This window comes from Mytilus galloprovincialis, chromosome 2 (assembly GCF_965363235.1).
Source record: "Mytilus galloprovincialis chromosome 2, xbMytGall1.hap1.1, whole genome shotgun sequence".
NCBI classification, from domain to species: domain Eukaryota; kingdom Metazoa; phylum Mollusca; class Bivalvia; order Mytilida; family Mytilidae; genus Mytilus; species Mytilus galloprovincialis.
The window spans coordinates 36,132,538-36,151,231 of NC_134839.1; the positions used below are offsets into that span (position 1 = coordinate 36,132,538).

The following is an 18,694-nucleotide window of genomic DNA, read 5'->3' on the forward strand; positions in this document are numbered from 1 at the left end:
TTTACCGTTTTTGATTATGTGATTACTTGACCGTTTTTATAGTGATTATTTGATACCAGACCAAATATTTCATAATTATTTGATTATTTGACTTTATCATGGCTTGTTTAAAACATGAAATCATTTAATGATTACTGTGTTTATATTGGCAAAACATTGGTGATTATTTGATACAGTTTTACTTGACCCATTCTTGGACATTGACCTCTGAAATTATTGTAACCTTATCAAAATAATACAAAACAAAGACTGCATGATGTTCCCATACCGTGAAGGTTACAAATGCTATACACTCAGGCTACAACGGTATATTTGAGGGGGAGGACAGGGATAAGGGAGACAGGGAGAAAGGGGGTAGGAGAAAGGAGAGGAAGGCTGGGAGAAAGGAGAAAAAATAAAATATCTCTCCTTTTAAAAAATGATCTAATAATTTCAAGAAAAAAATATCTCAAAAGGAGATGTTTTATTCTAATGGGAGAAATGAGAACGGGGTAGGAGAAAGGAGAAGAGGGGTGGGAGAAGGGAGAAGGGTACCCCCTGTCCCCCCTCATATTTCTGTGCCTTCCAAGTGCTCCACGAAACCTCCTTCTAAATTATTAACATTTATTTTATCAGCAATCAAAGACGAGCTTATTGCTTCAAAAACTTTAAGTTATTGTGAAACTGCCTATTCTAGAGGTGGCGTCATTCCGATGTGGATACTTAAAAATTCCAACTTCTTTTAGAGTACATACAATCTAACTCTCTTTCATCTAGTAATAGTAGAAGCTAACAAAACCTTTAAATCATGAGACTTATTAAGCCGGAAGGGATATAGTTACGATACTGTTGTCAGGTCATTAAAGATTTAATTTGTATATTTTGGCGTTAATATTGATTCACTTATAGGGTAGTTACATCGGAACTAAACACATTTATTTAAAAAAAAAACAGTTGTTGGCATGACACGGGAACTATGTTATTCTCATATGTTATGATGGAATGGTACTAAACCCCTAACGGGAAGGATTGTGCCTGATACTCATATGATGAAGACATAATATTTCAATCAGTTTAATTGAAGTCTGGAGCTGTCATGTCAGTTAACTGCTAGTAGTTTGTTTTTATTTATGTATTATTGTCATTTTGTTTATTTTCTTTGGTTACATCTTCTGCATATGACATCAGAATCGGACTTCTCTTGGACTGAATTTTAATGTGCGTACTATTGTTGTGCGTTTGCTTTTCTTCATTGGCTGGGGGTATAGAGGGAGGGTTGGGATCACATAGACATGTTTGGCCCCGTCGGATTTTTGCGCCTGTCACAAGTCATGAGCCTCTGGCCTTTCTTAGTCTTGTTTTATTTTTAATTTTAGTTTCTTGTGAACAATTTGGACTTAAGTATGGCGTTCATTATCACTGAACTAGTATATATATTTGTTTAGGGGACAGCTGAAGGACGCCTCCGGGTGCGGGAATTTCTCGCTGTATTGAAGACCTGTTGTCTGTTCCATGGTCGGGTTGTTGTCTCTTTGACACATTCCCCATTTCCATTTTCAATTTTATTAAAACTTTTGACTTTTCTACACTTTACACAAGTATTCCACATTCCAAACTAAAAGACAAATTGAAAGAGTTGGTATTGTTTTGTTTCATAAAAAAGAATGACCAACATAGATACAAGTATCTTGTCTTCGAGAGAGATAAATCCTACTTTGTGAAGGATCCCTCTCTTTCAAAAAAAATCTCTGAAACTGACATTATCAAGATGCTTGATTTTTTTATTGACAATATATTTGTTACATTCGGAGGATGTGTTTTTCAACAGACTGTCGGCATTCCAAAGGAAACAAATTGTGCCCCTCTTCTTGCCGACTTGTTTCTATATTTTTATGAGGCTAGCTTCATACAAGAACTTCTTAGGAGTTAGCAATATCCTTTCACTCTACTTTCCGCTATAAAGATGACGTTCCTTAACTAAATAACTCAAAATTTGGTGACTATGTTGAACGTATCTATCTCATCGAACTAGAGATAACGGATACAACAGATACAGTTGAATCGGCCTCATATCTTGACTTACATCTAGAAATTGACAATGAGGGTCGGTTGAAAACTAAACTTTACGGCAAAAGAGATGATTTCAGCTTTCCAATTGTGAACTTTCCATTTCTAAGTAGCAACATTCCAGCAACACCTGCATACGGGGTATATATCTCTCAATTGATACGATATTCTTGAAAGAGTGTTGTTACTCACAAGGAAACTTAAACCAAAAGTTCCAAATGGTGAAGTTGAAATCATCCCTTCGTAAATTTTCGGACGCCATCACGAGTTGGTTGACCGTTATTGATTGACCGTTTTACAAATGATATCGGATATGTTCCTTACGTCGTAACTACAATCCCCTTCCCTTTCATGCATGAATGTGACCTTCCGAATTAGACTATTTACCGGATTTGTTATAACATAAGCAACACGACGGGTGCCATGGCCACATGTGGAGCAGGATCTGCTTACCCTTCCGCAGCACCTGAGATCACCCCTAGTTTTTGGTGGGGTTCGTGTTGCTTATTCTTTAGTTTTTTTATGTTGTGTCATGTGTTCTATTGTTTGTCTGTTTGTCTTAATTCTTTCATTTTTAGCCAGGCGTTGTGTTTATTTTCGATTTATGAGTTTGACTGTCCCTCTGGTATCTTTCGTCTCTCTTTTAAATATGATATGAAAATCATTAAAATCGAAAAATGATACAGCAACGGTAATATTTCTGTGAGTGCTTTACTTGTTTGTGCTTTTGCCTTTGCCTTTATCGGGCTATATATAAACATTTTTGCTTATGCCGTGTATCTATCTTAGAGACCTTTGTTTCATTTTCAATGTTGTATTTTTTTATTTTTAATAACTTAACACACATAATTCATACGTAATCCATCTCTAGCTAAAGGTTTAAATCAAAGGTCACATGAATACGGATTCAATAAGATTGCATTATCCACTTGCAAGTGAATTAGTCATCATCAATGTTTCTTAGCTTATTTTGACAGAATGGAAGTCCGAACCATATCGGCTACTAAAACCCTTTGTTCATTTATGATTAAACAAAAAAAATCAAATCATATATTAATTTGTTGATATATCTCGTAGCTGGCGCCCCTTTAACATATGTTAAAACATCAAAGGATAATATAGATTATCGCTATTTTGTGCATTTTTCCTATGATCTTTTTTTTTGTGGTAATTTTGCATATCATGTTACTCGCTTGAGATGGAAAATTATCGCTAGAAACTAAGGAGGCACGTGGCGTTGCTAACGAAATTGACATGAAAAAGTCCTCTCACATCCTCTCTTTTTGGTCTTATCACTATTGTCCGCGATAAGGTCAATCATTAGGTTGAATTCGTGTTGCTCATTCTTTCCAGAGCCGGATCCAGAAACCCGAAACTTGATATCTGGGGAGAGTATGTGTGTGTGTGTGGAAAGGGGGTAGTAAGATCATTGTTTCTATATGTTTCATTTTTTTTACCATTTCACTCTTTTCTTTATTGTCCTGCCAATTGATCTGTATTATAATTGTCCTCAGCATGCATGTAATATTTGCCACTGAACGTTAAGCAACAAACAATCGCCTCTTTATTCTGTTATTTTTATCGGAGTGGCTAATTGTCCGTCTAGTCGGACGAGTAGTGCTAGGGCTATTTGTCCGGCATTTGCAATGTGTATGTCATTTTATGTGCGTACGGAACTGCGTGTTATATGATCTTCAGCTGCATCACGGGGTCATGTGTAATCCGATCACTGATTTTCAATTTTGAGATCATTGCTGAAAACGGAGATATCAATATTTTTGAAATGTTCAAGTTTTTAGAATTTCACAGAATATCATTTTATAAAAGGTACAAACACAAATTGAAATCATTGATACTATAGCTTACGAAAGCCGATCAAAGCCGAGAAGGCTCACCTATATTTCAGAGTTCAGCATTCATAATTCGGCTTTCAGAATAAAAAAAGCGGAAATCATTTTTATCAAATGTTATAACATACATATTGTAATAATTAATATATCTTGTAATTGCGATATGAAAATTAAATGCCTGTGTTCAATTTAACTACTCCAACTTATATAAATAGTTCATATTCATTTTTTTTTACCATAATGGTAAAATAAATAAGGCCGACATAAGCAGTGGCGGATCCAGAAATTTTGGGGTGCTCCTGTCATGCTTCAGTGATTCCCTATATAATCAACCATTTTTTTCCAGAAAAGGGGGCCCGGGCCTGCCCCTTTAATTCCACCACAGATAAGCTAAAGAGGAGGGTTTGGTTTTCATCTGATCTTCGTGTCAAGTTATACACATCACTGTAAATGAATTTGAAAAAAAAATGGGACACAACTTCGTCTAAATCATGTATTTAATGTTTTCACGACAAATGCTTAGAATACTTAAAGCATGGTTTTTCAAGAACATAGAAATACTAGAACAGCTCCGGACACGCCTATGAAAATAAACACCTTTAATAATGTGTTGACTCGAGTCACTTAGTGAATTTCAGATGAACAGCCTTTTATACGAATGTTTAAGCTGCGATCCAATGATACTATTTGTTGCTGTGGAATTGAATGAAAAAGTATTTATTTTACTATCACTGAATACTATAAGGACCCCATTGACATTGGTAACACACTTGAACTAGTTTGCTTTCATGGGTTATGCTTGGGCTAAGGTATCACTGATCATCATTAAGAGGTATATTTTTATAAAGTCACAACCGTTGCTTTAATCCTTTAAGTATTTTTTTATTATTTTGAGTCGGGAATGATATGTACAATTCAACAAAGTAAACATGAGCTTTTTAGAGCTCTTAACGGACTTGATATTTAAAACAAATAACAAATTATAAGCACATTTGACGAACTTCAAACCCCTGGAGGTCAACGTCAAAAAACGTCACAATACACGAACTTTATATTATCTAATTCTTGCGCCAAACTTTTGTGGATCACTTTATTTCACATAGCATTTTAAATTCAAATAAAATAGAAAATGTTAAATAGTAATTTAAAGAAAAAAAAAACAGTTCTAAAGTCTGTTCATAAATCATATTTGATTCATACATGTATTTTTAAAAGTTTCCTGCATGCATTATTTTATTCCTGCGCGAAGGGTAAAGGTTCTGCTACGTCATAGAAGGTAACACTTATTCAGCCACCGTATCTACGAGAACGTGGAAGAACCATAAGAATCGAATCTGATTTCTTAATTTTAGTGTCAAAAACTGCTACAGAGGATCTTTGAAAGCTTCACTGTTTTCCAAGTAAGTAAAACTTTTCACTTACGTGTGTCCAAGAAGTCATCAGGATCAATATTCAGACATTTAATTTCAGTGCTAGTCCTATAACATATGACCTCGGGGGCATTATTTACTATTTCTATTTACTGTTCTGATAATTTTTTTTTACTATCAATGTGCCTTCAAAAAAAAATAAAAAATGAAAATATCAGTATAAAAACGTTAAAAATTGAATAAGAATGCGAAGTCATATATGTTATAGGACCAATTTCAGTGCATGTTTGCAGATACAGAGTGTGGCCAAAAGTATTCGTCACTCGAGATTTTTTCCTATTATTGTATATAAAACTACATTTTACAAAATATTTTGGGGTCATTTTTGGTCTCATTTTAAGCAACTTGGTACCAATAAAAGCAGAATTGTCACAGGTTTATTTGTTTATTTGGTTTTATATTGTTTTGTGGATCATTTTTATTTTTTCACAAGATAAACACAAAATAGTTTTTTCTCTTTAAAAATTCGCTATATATATATTCAACCAAATTAAATTATAAAAATTTAGTGTATGTGTTTATATCAAGAGAAAACAAAAACACCTGAGGACAAAACTATAACCAAATAAACAAACATACTTTATACCATTCTACGTCTTTTAAGGCCTTGTTGATCAAAATCAAACCATAAATGCCCTCAAAACAATTTTTTGAAAAAATGTGTTTTTATATAAATAGATAGCAAAAAAATGAAGGTGACGAATACTTTTGGCCAGGTACTGTAACATGATATTTTATTTGATGTCTTATGAGGCGTCAAAGCAAAACACAAAAAGCCAAATCAATAATATACCATGCTTAGAAGTCATGATTATTTGGGCTACTTTCCAGATCAAAATTTATCACAAAAGGCATTTTAATTTTATTTTTATGTTTCAGAATGTTTCCTTCTCCAGGACGCACGTCTGGGAAAACGTCACCTAGATCTGGAAGTGTAGACACAACCCTTGCTCCGACCCTTACTCGGGAAAAGGGTGAGTAAATTGTCAGTCTGAAACCTTATCAAATGGTTTGTATAAATCAAATAATCATCCAACAAGTATGTCAAACAGAAACTCTAAACTTAACTAACTAGTAACAGTTAGATTGACCAGTAAAGTTAGATTTACACAAGGCATGTGTCTACACAGACCACACAATTAAGTTAGACTGACACAAGGTATGTGTCTACACAAATTAACCAGTAAAGTTAAACTGACACCAGCTATGTGGCCACACAAACTAAGAAGTAAAGTAAGATTGATTCAAGGTATGTGGCTAAACAGACTAACCAGTAAAATAAGACTAACACAAGGTACATTTGTATGTGGCTACACAGATTAACCAGTAAAGTTAGACTAACACAAGGTACATTTGTACGTGGCTAAACAGACTAACCAGTAAAGTTGCACTGATACAAGGTAAATTTGTACGTGGCTACACAGACTAACCAGTAAAGTTACACTGACACAAGGTAAATTTGTATGTGGCTAGACAGACTAACCAGTAAAGTTACACTGATACAAGGTAAATTTGTATGTGGCTACACAGATTAACCAGTAAAGTTACACTGACACAAGGTAAATTTGTATATATATGGCTACAGACTAAGCAGTGAAGTTAGATCAACACAAGGTATGTCCCTACACCTTTGTCATCTTTAGTGTTGGTGATGCTCCAGCTATCTCTTCCATCTTTGTTAATTGTGATGATCTAGTCAACTCTTTCTATCTTTGGTGATGATGATTGATTGTCGAGACATTTTTTTCATTTTTGGTGATGGTGATGATCTGGTAACATTTTCCATCTTTGGTGTTGGAGATTCTCTGGTCAACTCTCAAACCTTTGGTGTTGATGATGGTTAAGCATTCTCTTCTATCTTTGGTGATGTTGATGCTCTCATTGACTCTTCAATTTTTAGTGATGAACATGCTCTGCTCAAGTCTTTCATTTTTAGTGATGCTCTGGTCACTTCTAACAACTTTGTTGATGGTATAGTTTTAGTCACCTCTTCCATCTTTGGAGATGCTCTAGTCATTTTATCTTCGGTGATGGTGATGGTTGAGTCACCTCTTCAATCTTTAGTGATGGTTATGGTTGAGTCACCTCTTCAATCTTTAATGATGGTGATGCCCTAGTCATTTTTTTCCATCTTTGGTGATGGTGATGGTTGAGTCACCTCTTCAATCTTTAGTGATGGTGATGCCCTAGTAATTTTTCCCATCATTGGTGATGGTGATGGTTGAGTCACCTCTTCAATCTTTAGTGATGACAATGTTCTGGTCACCTCTTCCATCTCAAGTGATGGTGATGCTATTGCCATCTTTGGTGATGGTGATATTCTGGGAACTTTTTATGACCCATTTATGGGCATTATGTTTTCTGGTCTGTCCTGCTTCAGATTAAAGTTTTTGGCAGAGGTAGTTTTTGATGAAGATAAAGTCCAATCAACTTGAAACTTAGTACACATATAAAAAAGAAAATGTGGTATGATTGCCAATGAGACAACTATCCACAAGAAACCAAAATGACACAGCTATAGGTCACTGTACGACCTTCAACAATGAGCAAAGCCCATACTGCATAGTTGGCTATAAAAAACCCTGATATGACAATGTAAAACAATTCAAACGAGAAAACTGGGGCATCTGTTCACGCTTAATTATTCGACTTCACGTGTCATGCTGAAAAAAAATTGGCCAATTCGGTGTCACTCTTAGACCCCAATGAGACCCACTTTTACTCTTGTGACTTATGGTCTTGCTATCTAAAGTAAAATATATGTAATCCCATGTTGTGCTATCTGGACTATGTTTTGGTTGTTTTTATATGCCCATTTACAGGACTTAGTCTTATTGCTGGTACATCATTACATGTATACTTTTATTAGTCTGTCTGTCTGTCATCACCATGTGGAAGAATACCTTTAAAGTGCTTTCATCAAGTTTCAAGAATCTTTATTTATATAATGACCTAAACTTCCTTTTGCATTTTATATAAGTTTTAGATTTTACTTTTGAGAGTTATGTAATTTTATTAAAAAAAAATTGGTTGATTTTCCAGTTGTCTGACAATAACTCTAAAATGCTTTGATTGGTTTTCAAAGAACTTTGGTGAATGGTTAATACATGTATGTATTAAAATAAGCACTCTTTAGCTTTTTATGATTTTCTGACATTGAGGAGTTGTGGAAATTTACTTGTTAAAAAGAAATGATATCATGCACTCATAGCACAGCTCTTTTTTAGCTCACCTGGCCCGAAGGGCCAAGTGAGCTTTTCCCATCACTTTGCGTCCGGCGTCCGTCGTCGTCCGTCGTCGTCGTCCGTCGTCGTTAACTTTTACAAAAATCTTCTCCTCTGAAACTACTGGGCCAAATTACACCAAACTTGGCCACAATCATCATTGGGGTAACTAGTTTAAAAAATGTGTGGCGTGACCCGGCCAACCAACCAAGATGGCCGCCATGGCTAAAAATAGAACATAGGGGTAAAATGCAGTTTTTTGGTTATAACTCAAAAACCAAAGCATTTAGAGCAAATCTGACATGGGGTAAAATTGTTTATCAGGTCAAGATCTATCTGCCCTGAAATTTTCAGATGAATCGGACAACCCGTTGTTGGGTTGCTGCCCCTGAATTGATAATTTTAAGGAAATTTTGCTGTTTTTGGTTATTATCTTGAATATTATTATAGATAGAGATAAACTGTAAACAGCAATAATGTTCAGCAAAGTAAGATCTACAAATAAGTCGACATGACCAAAACGGTCAGTTGACCACTTTAGGAGTTATTGCCCTTTTTAGTCCATTTTTAACCATTTTTCGTAAATCTTAGTTATCTTTTACAAAAATCTTCTCCTCTGAAACTACTGGGACAAATTAATCCAAACTTGGCCACAATCATCATTGGAGTATCTAGTTTAAAAAATGTGTGGCGTGACCCGGCCAACCAACCAAGATGGCCGCCATGGCTAAAAATAGAACATAGGGGTAAAATGCAGTTTTTGGCTTATAACTCAAAAACCAAAGCATTTAGAGCAAATCTGTTGGGGTAAAATTGTTCATCAGGTCAAGATCTATCTGCCCTGAAATTTTCAGATGAATCGAACAACCCGTTGTTGGGTTGCTGCCCTTGAATTGATAATTTTAAGGAAATTTTGCTGTTTTTGGTTATTATCTTGAATATTATTATAGATAGAGATAAACTGTAAACAGCAATAATGTTCAGCAAAGTAAGATCTACAAATAAGTCAACATGACCAAAATGGTCAGTTGACCGCTTTAGGAGTTATTGCCCTTTATAGTCTATTTTTAACCATTTTTCGTAAATCTTAGTAATCTTTTAGAAAAATCTTCTTCTCTGAAACTAGTGGGCCAAACTTGGCCATAATCATCATTGGGGTATATAGTTTAAAAAATGTGTCCGGTGACCCGGCCAACCAACCAAGATGGCCGCCATGGCTAAAAATAGAACATAGGGGTAAAATGCAGTTTTTGGCTTATAACTCAAAAACCAAAGCATTAAGAGCAAATCTGACAGGAAGTAAAATTGTTGATCAGGTGAAGATCTATCTGCCCTGGAATTTTCAGATGAATCGGATAATCGGTTGTTAGGTTGCTGCCCCTGAATTGGTAATTTTGAGGAAATTTTGCTGTTTTTTTTTGTTATCTTGAATATTATTATAGATAGAGATAAACTGTAAACAGCAATAATGTACAGCAAAGTAAGAACTAAAAATAAGTCACTATGACCAAAATAGTCAATTGACCCCCTAAGGAGTTATTGCCCTTCATAGTCAATTTTTAACAATTTTCTTAAAATTTGAAGATTTTCAATAACATTTTCCACAGAAAGTACTGTTATAGGTAGAGATAATTGTAAGAAGCAAGAATGATTAGTAAAGTAAGATCTACAAACACATCACCATCACCAAAACACAATTTTGTCATGAATCCATCTGTGTCCATTGTTTAATATTCACATAGACCAAGGTGAGCGACACAGGCTCTTTAGAGCCTCTAGTTTTCCATTTCTGTCTTTTTTGGGGGGTTTATTTTTTGGTAGTTCGTTAGGTCTGTTGTACTGTCCAAAGAAATCTGTAAATCTTGTGATTATAGTTATCTATCATTGCCATCAAATAGTTTATCAAACCAAGTTGTTGACAGTTAAAGAAGAAATGTTTTAATGACATTGTCGTTTGAACCTGTTTTCTTCATCTTTTAACCTCTGATAACTTCTAAGGCTTAAACAGACAAAGGTCTACAGTCTTCTTGATGAACTGTTAAATCTACAGGCCCAGGGCTCAGTTTTTGAAAATTTTTAGTTAGATTCTGTTGGCCTGTAGATATGATTTTTACAGGCCCGATAACAATTTTACAAGCCTGGGCTGCCACTCAGTGTGAAAACTGGGTCTATATAAAAACGAAGATGTGGTATGATTGCCAGTTAGACAACTCTCCACAAGAGACTAAATGACACAGAAATTAACCACTATGGGTCAGTGATCAGCCTCCAACAATAAGTAAAGCCCATACGGCATAGTCAGCTATAAAAGGCCCTGAAAAACTATGTAAAACAATTCAAACGAGATTAATAACTAATTTATGTACAAACAAGAATGTGTCCTCAGTACACGAATGCCCCACTCGCACTATCATTTTCCATGTTCAGTGGACCGTGAAATTGGGGTAAAAACTCTAATTTGGCATTAAAATTAGAAAGATCATATCATAGGGAACATGTGTACTAAGTTTGAAGTCGATTGGACTTCAACTTCATCAAAAACTACCTTGACCAAAAACTTTAACCTGGAGCGGAACAGACAGACAGACAGACGGACGGACGAACGGACGCACAGACCAGAAAACATAATGCCCCTCTACTATCGTAGGTGGGGCATAAAAATTAACGAAAAACAAATATGTAACACATATACAAATGACAACCACTGAATTACAGGCTCCTGGTTTTGGACAGGCACATACAGAATGTGGCGGGGTTAAACATGTTAGCAGGATCCCAACCCTCCCCTAATCTGGGACAGTGTTGTAACAGTACAACATAAGAACGAACTATAAGTATCAGTTGAAAAAGGCTTAACTCATCAGATGGATAACAATAAAAAAACTACAAAAACAAGTAGACATGGCTGGGTTCTTGTAAATTCCAACAACTAAAAGACAGTACAGATCTGAGAGTACTCGCAGTTACTGACAGCTAGTTTAAAACCACTAACAACTAATAAAAAAAATCATGCATCTAAGACTAAATTATCAATCAGTACACATCCAACATCCAGTGGATTAAGTGTAAAGATATCATGAACAGACTGTTACATTCATTCATCTATTTTGAGAAATGCTTATTAAAACTTCCAACTATATTTTAAAAATTTCAAAACTTAAATTTTAGATGTTGAATATCTGATTATCCATGGACAACATACACCAAGGAATCGGAAGATAAATTATGCAGAATCTAAAGGTACGCATAAATATTTACCAAGAATAGTAACTTTTTATATGGATTTAAATATGATGAAAACTAATTTTTTCAACAATTAAAACATGCTAGATTGATTAAATTTGGGGTGTTTTCAAGCCACTTTTAAGCACTGCTTTTGGGCTATTTTGTGGCTGCAGTTTTATTGGTGGAGGAAGCTGAGGTGCCTGGAGAAAACCACTGAAAACATGCTAGATGATTCACTTATATAGAGACACATAAAATAAAATATATATAATATCATATGTATACCTTGAGATAAAGTACAGATTATAAAACACATTGAAGTGTTCATGTAAGCTGTGTAGGTTTATTACCCCCAAAAAAATTAATACAACATATATATTTTTAAGTTTTATAAATTTGAGGTAATCAAACAATATTTTTAAGACTAAGCATCCATCTAAAGAATTCATTTATTTTTTACAGCAAATGAAGAAGAATACAGAGACTTTGTGAAAGCCTTGTTTGTAAAGTATAAACCAGGTAATTTGTACAATATTACATTTAAATACATGTCTCTGACTTACATCAGAGTAATTAAGTTACTACAGATATAGTACAGAGCCGCTGTTTTTCTCATTTTGCTGCCAACCTAAATACAAAAAGAAAAGAAAAAAAAGGAAAAGATTTTTTAAAAATATTTGTGTGGCAATTATGTATGATGGATTTTTAAATGATGAATAAAGATTTTCAGAAATTTCAGCCTCCAAAGGGGAGATAATATTGTATTATTATGTAAAAGACTTCTTATCACCATCATGTTTTAGGTTTAGGCTTTGAAGTAGAATTTAAAAACAAAACTATATTGATAAGATAAAAAAGTATCAGTTATATACAATATTTAAGTCAATATTTATTGTTTATGATGTCAATTTGTACAATTCCAGCAAAGGGGAGATAATTCAGTGTTCAATGTAAGGTATTTTAGATGATTTCTGTTTGATGTTGCATGTTTGTCTTTATTATCTATCATTCCAATTAACCATATTCAGTTTTTTCTCTCTTTCTGCTACCACTATGCTAATTTTATATATGCACTGCACTGTTTTCTATGGGTAGAGGTTGTTTCTGTGTCTTTCATAGTTGCCATTTTATACTCTTTTGTTTTAATATATATATATATATATATATATATAAACTAGCTTTTTAATTAAGTTTGATGCTATGAAAGAAAAAATATTTCACATATTTCAAACATACTGTTGTTAAATATACTATATAAATTTATAGTAAGTAATTTTACTACAGATTTAAGTCTAGAGAAATTTACATTTCAATTTTGTTTCGATACTTTGTGTTTGAAATTTGCACTATTTGTTTATTATTATTTTTACATATCTTCTTGTCATAAATTTAAAAAAAATTAAACTACTAGTATAAACTGTGTTCACATTAACATGACTGCATTTTTTTAAGATAATACTCTTTAAAGTTGTCTATTTCAAGATGCATAATTTTATCATATTTTTAAAGTTTTATTTGAGAATAAATTTAAAGTACACTGCACTTGTGGAAGAAACTATTTCAAAATGCATAATTTTATCACCTTTAAAAAGATTTTTGGTGAATAAATTTTAAGTACACTGCACTTGTAGAAAAATCTGAAAATTAATACTTTACCTTGCAGTTTTCTTTTATTCTTGAATGTTTTTTTTACAGAGATGTTTGTATCAGGAACTGCATTTACTACTCCTGGAGCTATTGAGATTGATACAACTACACACGCCATTGATGCACATGACATCCTCAAGAAGAAGGATAAAGAGTAAGTACTGAAGTTAGCGAAAAAAGCTCCTCTAAATATTTCTTGTGTAGAGGAGAAGGTAATGGTATAATTTGAAAATTAAAAGGTATCAATCTTATCAATTAACATCAGGCCACATTTAAAAGAATATCTATTTCCCCTCCCCAGGTCTACCCTTTGTAAACAGACCAGGAAGGCATGTTATTATTTTTTCTTTAAACTGGACATGCTGGATGTCAGCATGGTCAAATGATGGTTTGACTTGTCCAGTCAATGCCACTTATCAGTGTGTTTGTGCTCAATTTGAGTGTATTTATTTAGTTTATCAATCCTTTTGCTTTCAAGCACTTTTCAAAATTGAAAACAATTATTTTCAGGAATAAAAATAATTTCAATTTTTTTATGGAAAATAGTTTAGTTGTTTGACCCAGGTGGGGGAGGGGAAACAAATATATATATTTTTTATGTCAAAAACAAATTGCATTAGAAATACTTTTTTATTTTTCTCAATAATCTTCATTTTATTACTGATTATAACTACTTTTATTTAATAGATTACTAGATAACTTGAAGAAGTCTAAACATGAAGATACTGATATTGGTAAACTCCATAAGGAACTCAGTAATGCTAACTTCCTCCTGGCTAACATTGAGTACGATATTAATAGCTTGAAAGCACACGAAGAAATTAACCAATACCTGCTAAATAAAATAAAAAATGAGCACAAAATTCTCAGAGATGAGAAATACTACATCCAGAAACAGCTGGCTCTGGCTAGAAGAAGTTGCAGTGGGCAGAACAAGCGCAAGAGCAAAGAGGTTGAACATCTGAACATTGCATATAATAAATTGGATCAAAAAGAGAGAAGCACAAGAAGACGCATTGCTATTTTGGAAGCTGAGCTCTCCCTTATCATCTCGAAGCTAGACGTGCCAAAATCTAAGAAGGAAAAGCCTGTAGTTCCTCCTCTTGATCTATCAAAACTTGGTGAGCGCAAAGTTTTGCCACCATTGAACAATGCACCAAAAGCACCAAGAAAAGGTGTAAACATAAATTCTTTGGCAAAGGAAAACTTCACTGATTTCAACACTGGTACCAAGAGGAGAATGAAGGTTCCAGAACCAAAGCTGTCTAACAGTACACCTATCATGCAGAATCATGAGTTTGTGAGACCAGCTCCTTCTGTAAGAGATCATAGAAAAATACATCCAAATAAAACTGGTCAAAGAAACCAACCTGATAAGAGGACTGTCAGACAGGTAAGATAAAAAGTAATGTTGACTGATGCCATGAATAAAAGGGACAATAAGGTAAATTAACCTGATAAGAGGACTGTCAGACAGTTAAGATAAAATATAATGTTGACTGATGACATTAATAAAAGGGACAATAAGGTAATATCACCTGATAAGAGGACTGTCAGACAGGTAAGATAAAATATAATGATGACTGATGCCATTAATAAAAGGGACAATAAGGTAATATCACCTGATAAGAGGACAGTCAGACAGGTAAGATAAAATATAATGTTGACTGATGCCATTAATTAAAGGGAAAACAAGGTAATATCACCTGATAAGAGGACTGCCAAACAGGTAAGATAAAATATAATGATGACTGATGCCATTAATAAAAGGGACAATAAGGTAATATCACCTGATAAGAGGACTGCCAAACAGGTAAGATAAAATATAATGTTGACTGATGCCATTAATTAAAGGGAAAACAAGGTAATATCACCTGATAAGAGGGATTGTCAGACAAGTAAGATGCAAAATATTATTCCACTTTTTATACACCTATATTTGATGGTTGAGACTATCTTACGTGTCATTGAAAAAATCTTCATATTCCCCTCTGAAATGTCATATTCAGGAAATGAAAAATTGTCTATTGAAAAATATACCAATGGGAGTAGGTGACATCTCTTACAAGCAAACTTATAATTATAATCACATTAACTTTTTACCATTTTTTTCTAGGTTATATACAAGAATAAGCCAGTACATGTACTAACAAGGATTGATGACGGCACAAAAGCAGATGAATTCAAGCTCCCTGATATCGTTAAAGGATCTCAGTTGATAGATAAATCCAAGATTGTACCAAAGCAAGCCTGTGAATCAAGAAGAACTGCTCCAAGGCGTGCAGCTAGGAAACCTGCTAACAAGGAGAGACCCCCATTTTGTGATCAGATCAAGGCTTCTCAATATTTCTCACACTCAGATCACTAAATTGGAATGATTGATCATTTAAGAGATTTTGTCAGTATAAATACTGCTAAACGTATGACCTATATAGAAGGATTTATGTATATATTTTAATTTTGATAAAATATATGTTTTGATATTTTCAGTATACATTTTGATCTCAGGGAATCAAATTGTATTTAAATTTGTTTTTATATTATCCTTTTATACACAGCATTTTTGTTTTCTTCAAATTATGCAAAAAAGTTGTACTATCTAAGCTTCTGTCATTTTTTTTTTTAAGATTTTTTTTTCAAATATATATATATTATATCCTGAATACTGTATTGCTATAAGTAAGATTGGTTGATCCTTTATGCCAAACCATTTATTCAAATTCCATCTGCTATACTGAACACTAGAATATTGCATTAGTCAGAATTTCAACAAAAATATAAAACTAACAACTTTCTCAATTCTAAATTTCATTAAAACAAGGGGTAAGAGAACTTAAAAATAATTTTTTGGATGAAATTTTGTTTTTGTTCATGCTGTCGTGGCATTTTAAAAAAAAATATGTTTGTTAATGAATGGTATTATACTACTACCAACTGTGGGTTTTTTTGGTACAAATTAGAACTTCCTTTGCCATCATAGATCAAGTGGCAGGATCTATAGATGAATCTGATATAAAATGCTTCTGTTAATTTGAGAATTGTGCAATCATGCTTTGCTTACAAGGTTCTGACAACCCTTGGTTCTCTTTTATGTTTTGGTAATTGTAACATTAGCCAATGATTTCTGCCTCCAAAATTTTGAAGGTGTGATCCTAATGACAAACCAGAAGATCACAAAAGGTCTTTTACAACAGAAATTAGAGCAGGGCATTTTCAGATCATTGTTAGCAAAGCATGGAAATCTGTATTTCAATCACATTGAAAATCATTGGATAATCTTCTTTTCTCTTGTCTACATTTTGTCAAGTTAAATTTAATGTCTATTGTTTTTACAAGCTGTATGGTTTTAAATGATAAAATCTTGTTTCTGACATAGATACTTATATAGAAGAAGTAGGTCACTGTGATTTAATTATATTTGAATTGGGTTAAGTTGAACGGGTACTGTATTGCATCAGTTAATTGAGTGGTATTTAGTGGCTGCCCTTCTGGCAAAAGTAGGTCACTGGGACCTAACTTTTATACATGTTTAAAATCTGATTAAGTTCAATTTAAATCCAAAAATTAGTTTTATAACTTTCATATATTCTTTAGTAGGGGAGACAAAGGGCTTTCATATCTTGATGTTTATTTTCTCTTTTTTTTTCTCTCTCTGGTGAAAAACTGCATTGCTCTAAAAACTTTTGAATTAAAATTAAATTTTACCAAAAAAGCACAGAATGTAAATTGTGCATCAGTACTTCAAGATTTGGAGACAGGGTGCGACCTCTTGTTTGCATGATAAGGTCATAAGTCACTGGCGTGTATGAAATAAGACCGTAAACTTACCTTTTCTGTGCATGATGAGGTCGTAAGTCACTGGCGTGTATGAAATAAGACCGTAAACTTGACCTGCTACAAATCAGATAGTTACCATTTGGGCTGGGATTCAAAATTTTCTTTTTTAAAGGGTGAGAGTGTGATCTGGGATTCAAAATTTTCTTATTTAAGGATAGGAATGTGATCTGGGATTTTGGTCTGGGATTAAAAAAAAATCTATTTGAGTTTTTCTATCATTTTATCAAGAGTAATGCAGTTCTTACATCAAATTTTTTTTTTAAAGTTGACTTTTTAAATTACAGATCTATATTATGTTTTGATTGAAATTTGGCAAATTTACATCATTCTTTAAATGTTTCATTGAATATTTTTTTTCCATTTAATAAATCTATATTAATTTTTTTTAATCAAATTTTCAATACAACCTCCATTCCATGTTAACTTTTTCTTTGTTCTGAAGGGTGGTACAATTCTATCTTTCTGTTTAATAAAAATGTTTGTCTTATGTTGTTTTTTTTTTTTTTTTACAGGGGAACGAAATAATTGTTTATTTTCTAAAGGTGATATTGATTAAGTTGCATTTTTATGTAATGCAAATTATAATCTAAGATGGATTTTCCTTTTCTATTTTCTTTAAATTTCAGGAAAAAAATGTATACATGCAAGAATAATAATTCAGAAAAAATATGATTAGCAGTTATCGAATTTTTTTATGTACATTTTCTGGATATCTGTGCCTAAAAATAATGATGTCTTGTGTGAATTTTTTTTTTAATATTATTTCAGTGAAGATTAACACTGCAACTGAAAATTATAATACTTTCCACCAGTTTTTCAAGTGCAATTGTTTGTCAATACATGTAAATATTATTGTTGAATAAACTTCTGTTAAGTTATAGTCTGCTTTTATCCAAAGTAAATATATATGAGATGCTGTTGCCAAGCTTTCAAGTAATAGATTTTTATACGACCACAAATTTTTTTTGCGTTTTATAATGGTATGATGTCGTTGTCCAAAGACACATTTGGTGTCCAGACAATAACTTTAGTTTAAGTGAATGGATCTCTATGAAATTTGATAAAAAGGTTGAATACCTCAAAAGGTTCGGGGTTCAACCACTGCGGTCGTATAAAGCTGTGCCCTGCAGAGCATCTGGTTACAATAATCCTCCACTTATTTACACATAAAGAGAAGGAAATTCATGTTTTGGTTTATTTAAGTAATGACTGTAATATTTTTTCTGTCTATGAAGAAATAACATAAAAAATTTGGTGCGCACTGAATAACGCGCATAGCGGGTTATTTAACAGTGTGCACCATATTTTTTATGTTATTTCAAAAAGACAGAAAAAAATAATACAGTCATTTCTTATAATTTAATTTTAAATTCCAATTTAAACCATAGAAAACCATGAAAAAACATTGATAACTTCATGGTCACATGACTAAATT

At 33.2% G+C, this 18,694-nt stretch overlaps 1 protein-coding gene across 3 annotated transcripts; it reads left to right on the plus strand.

The window, feature by feature from the left end:
- The first annotated feature begins 5,157 nt into the window (after positions 1-5,157).
- LOC143063488 (uncharacterized) lies at positions 5,158-18,139 on the plus strand. Of its 3 annotated transcripts, XM_076235682.1 has the most exons (7): positions 5,158-5,296; positions 6,206-6,300; positions 11,719-11,790; positions 12,238-12,294; positions 13,471-13,576; positions 14,110-14,815; positions 15,539-18,139. In XM_076235682.1, exons 2-7 carry the CDS (start codon positions 6,207-6,209, stop codon positions 15,788-15,790), a joined length of 1,287 nt encoding a protein of 428 aa, XP_076091797.1. In that variant the 5' UTR covers positions 5,158-5,296; position 6,206; the 3' UTR covers positions 15,791-18,139. The 3 variants fall into 3 exon arrangements, with proteins under 3 accessions (XP_076091797.1, XP_076091799.1, XP_076091798.1); XM_076235684.1 differs by lacking the exons at positions 5,158-5,296; positions 6,206-6,300 and adding an exon at positions 12,699-12,730 and having other exon boundaries at positions 11,718-11,790; XM_076235683.1 differs by lacking the exons at positions 5,158-5,296; positions 6,206-6,300 and adding an exon at positions 12,699-12,725 and having other exon boundaries at positions 11,718-11,790.
- The last annotated feature ends 555 nt before the right edge of the window (positions 18,140-18,694 follow it).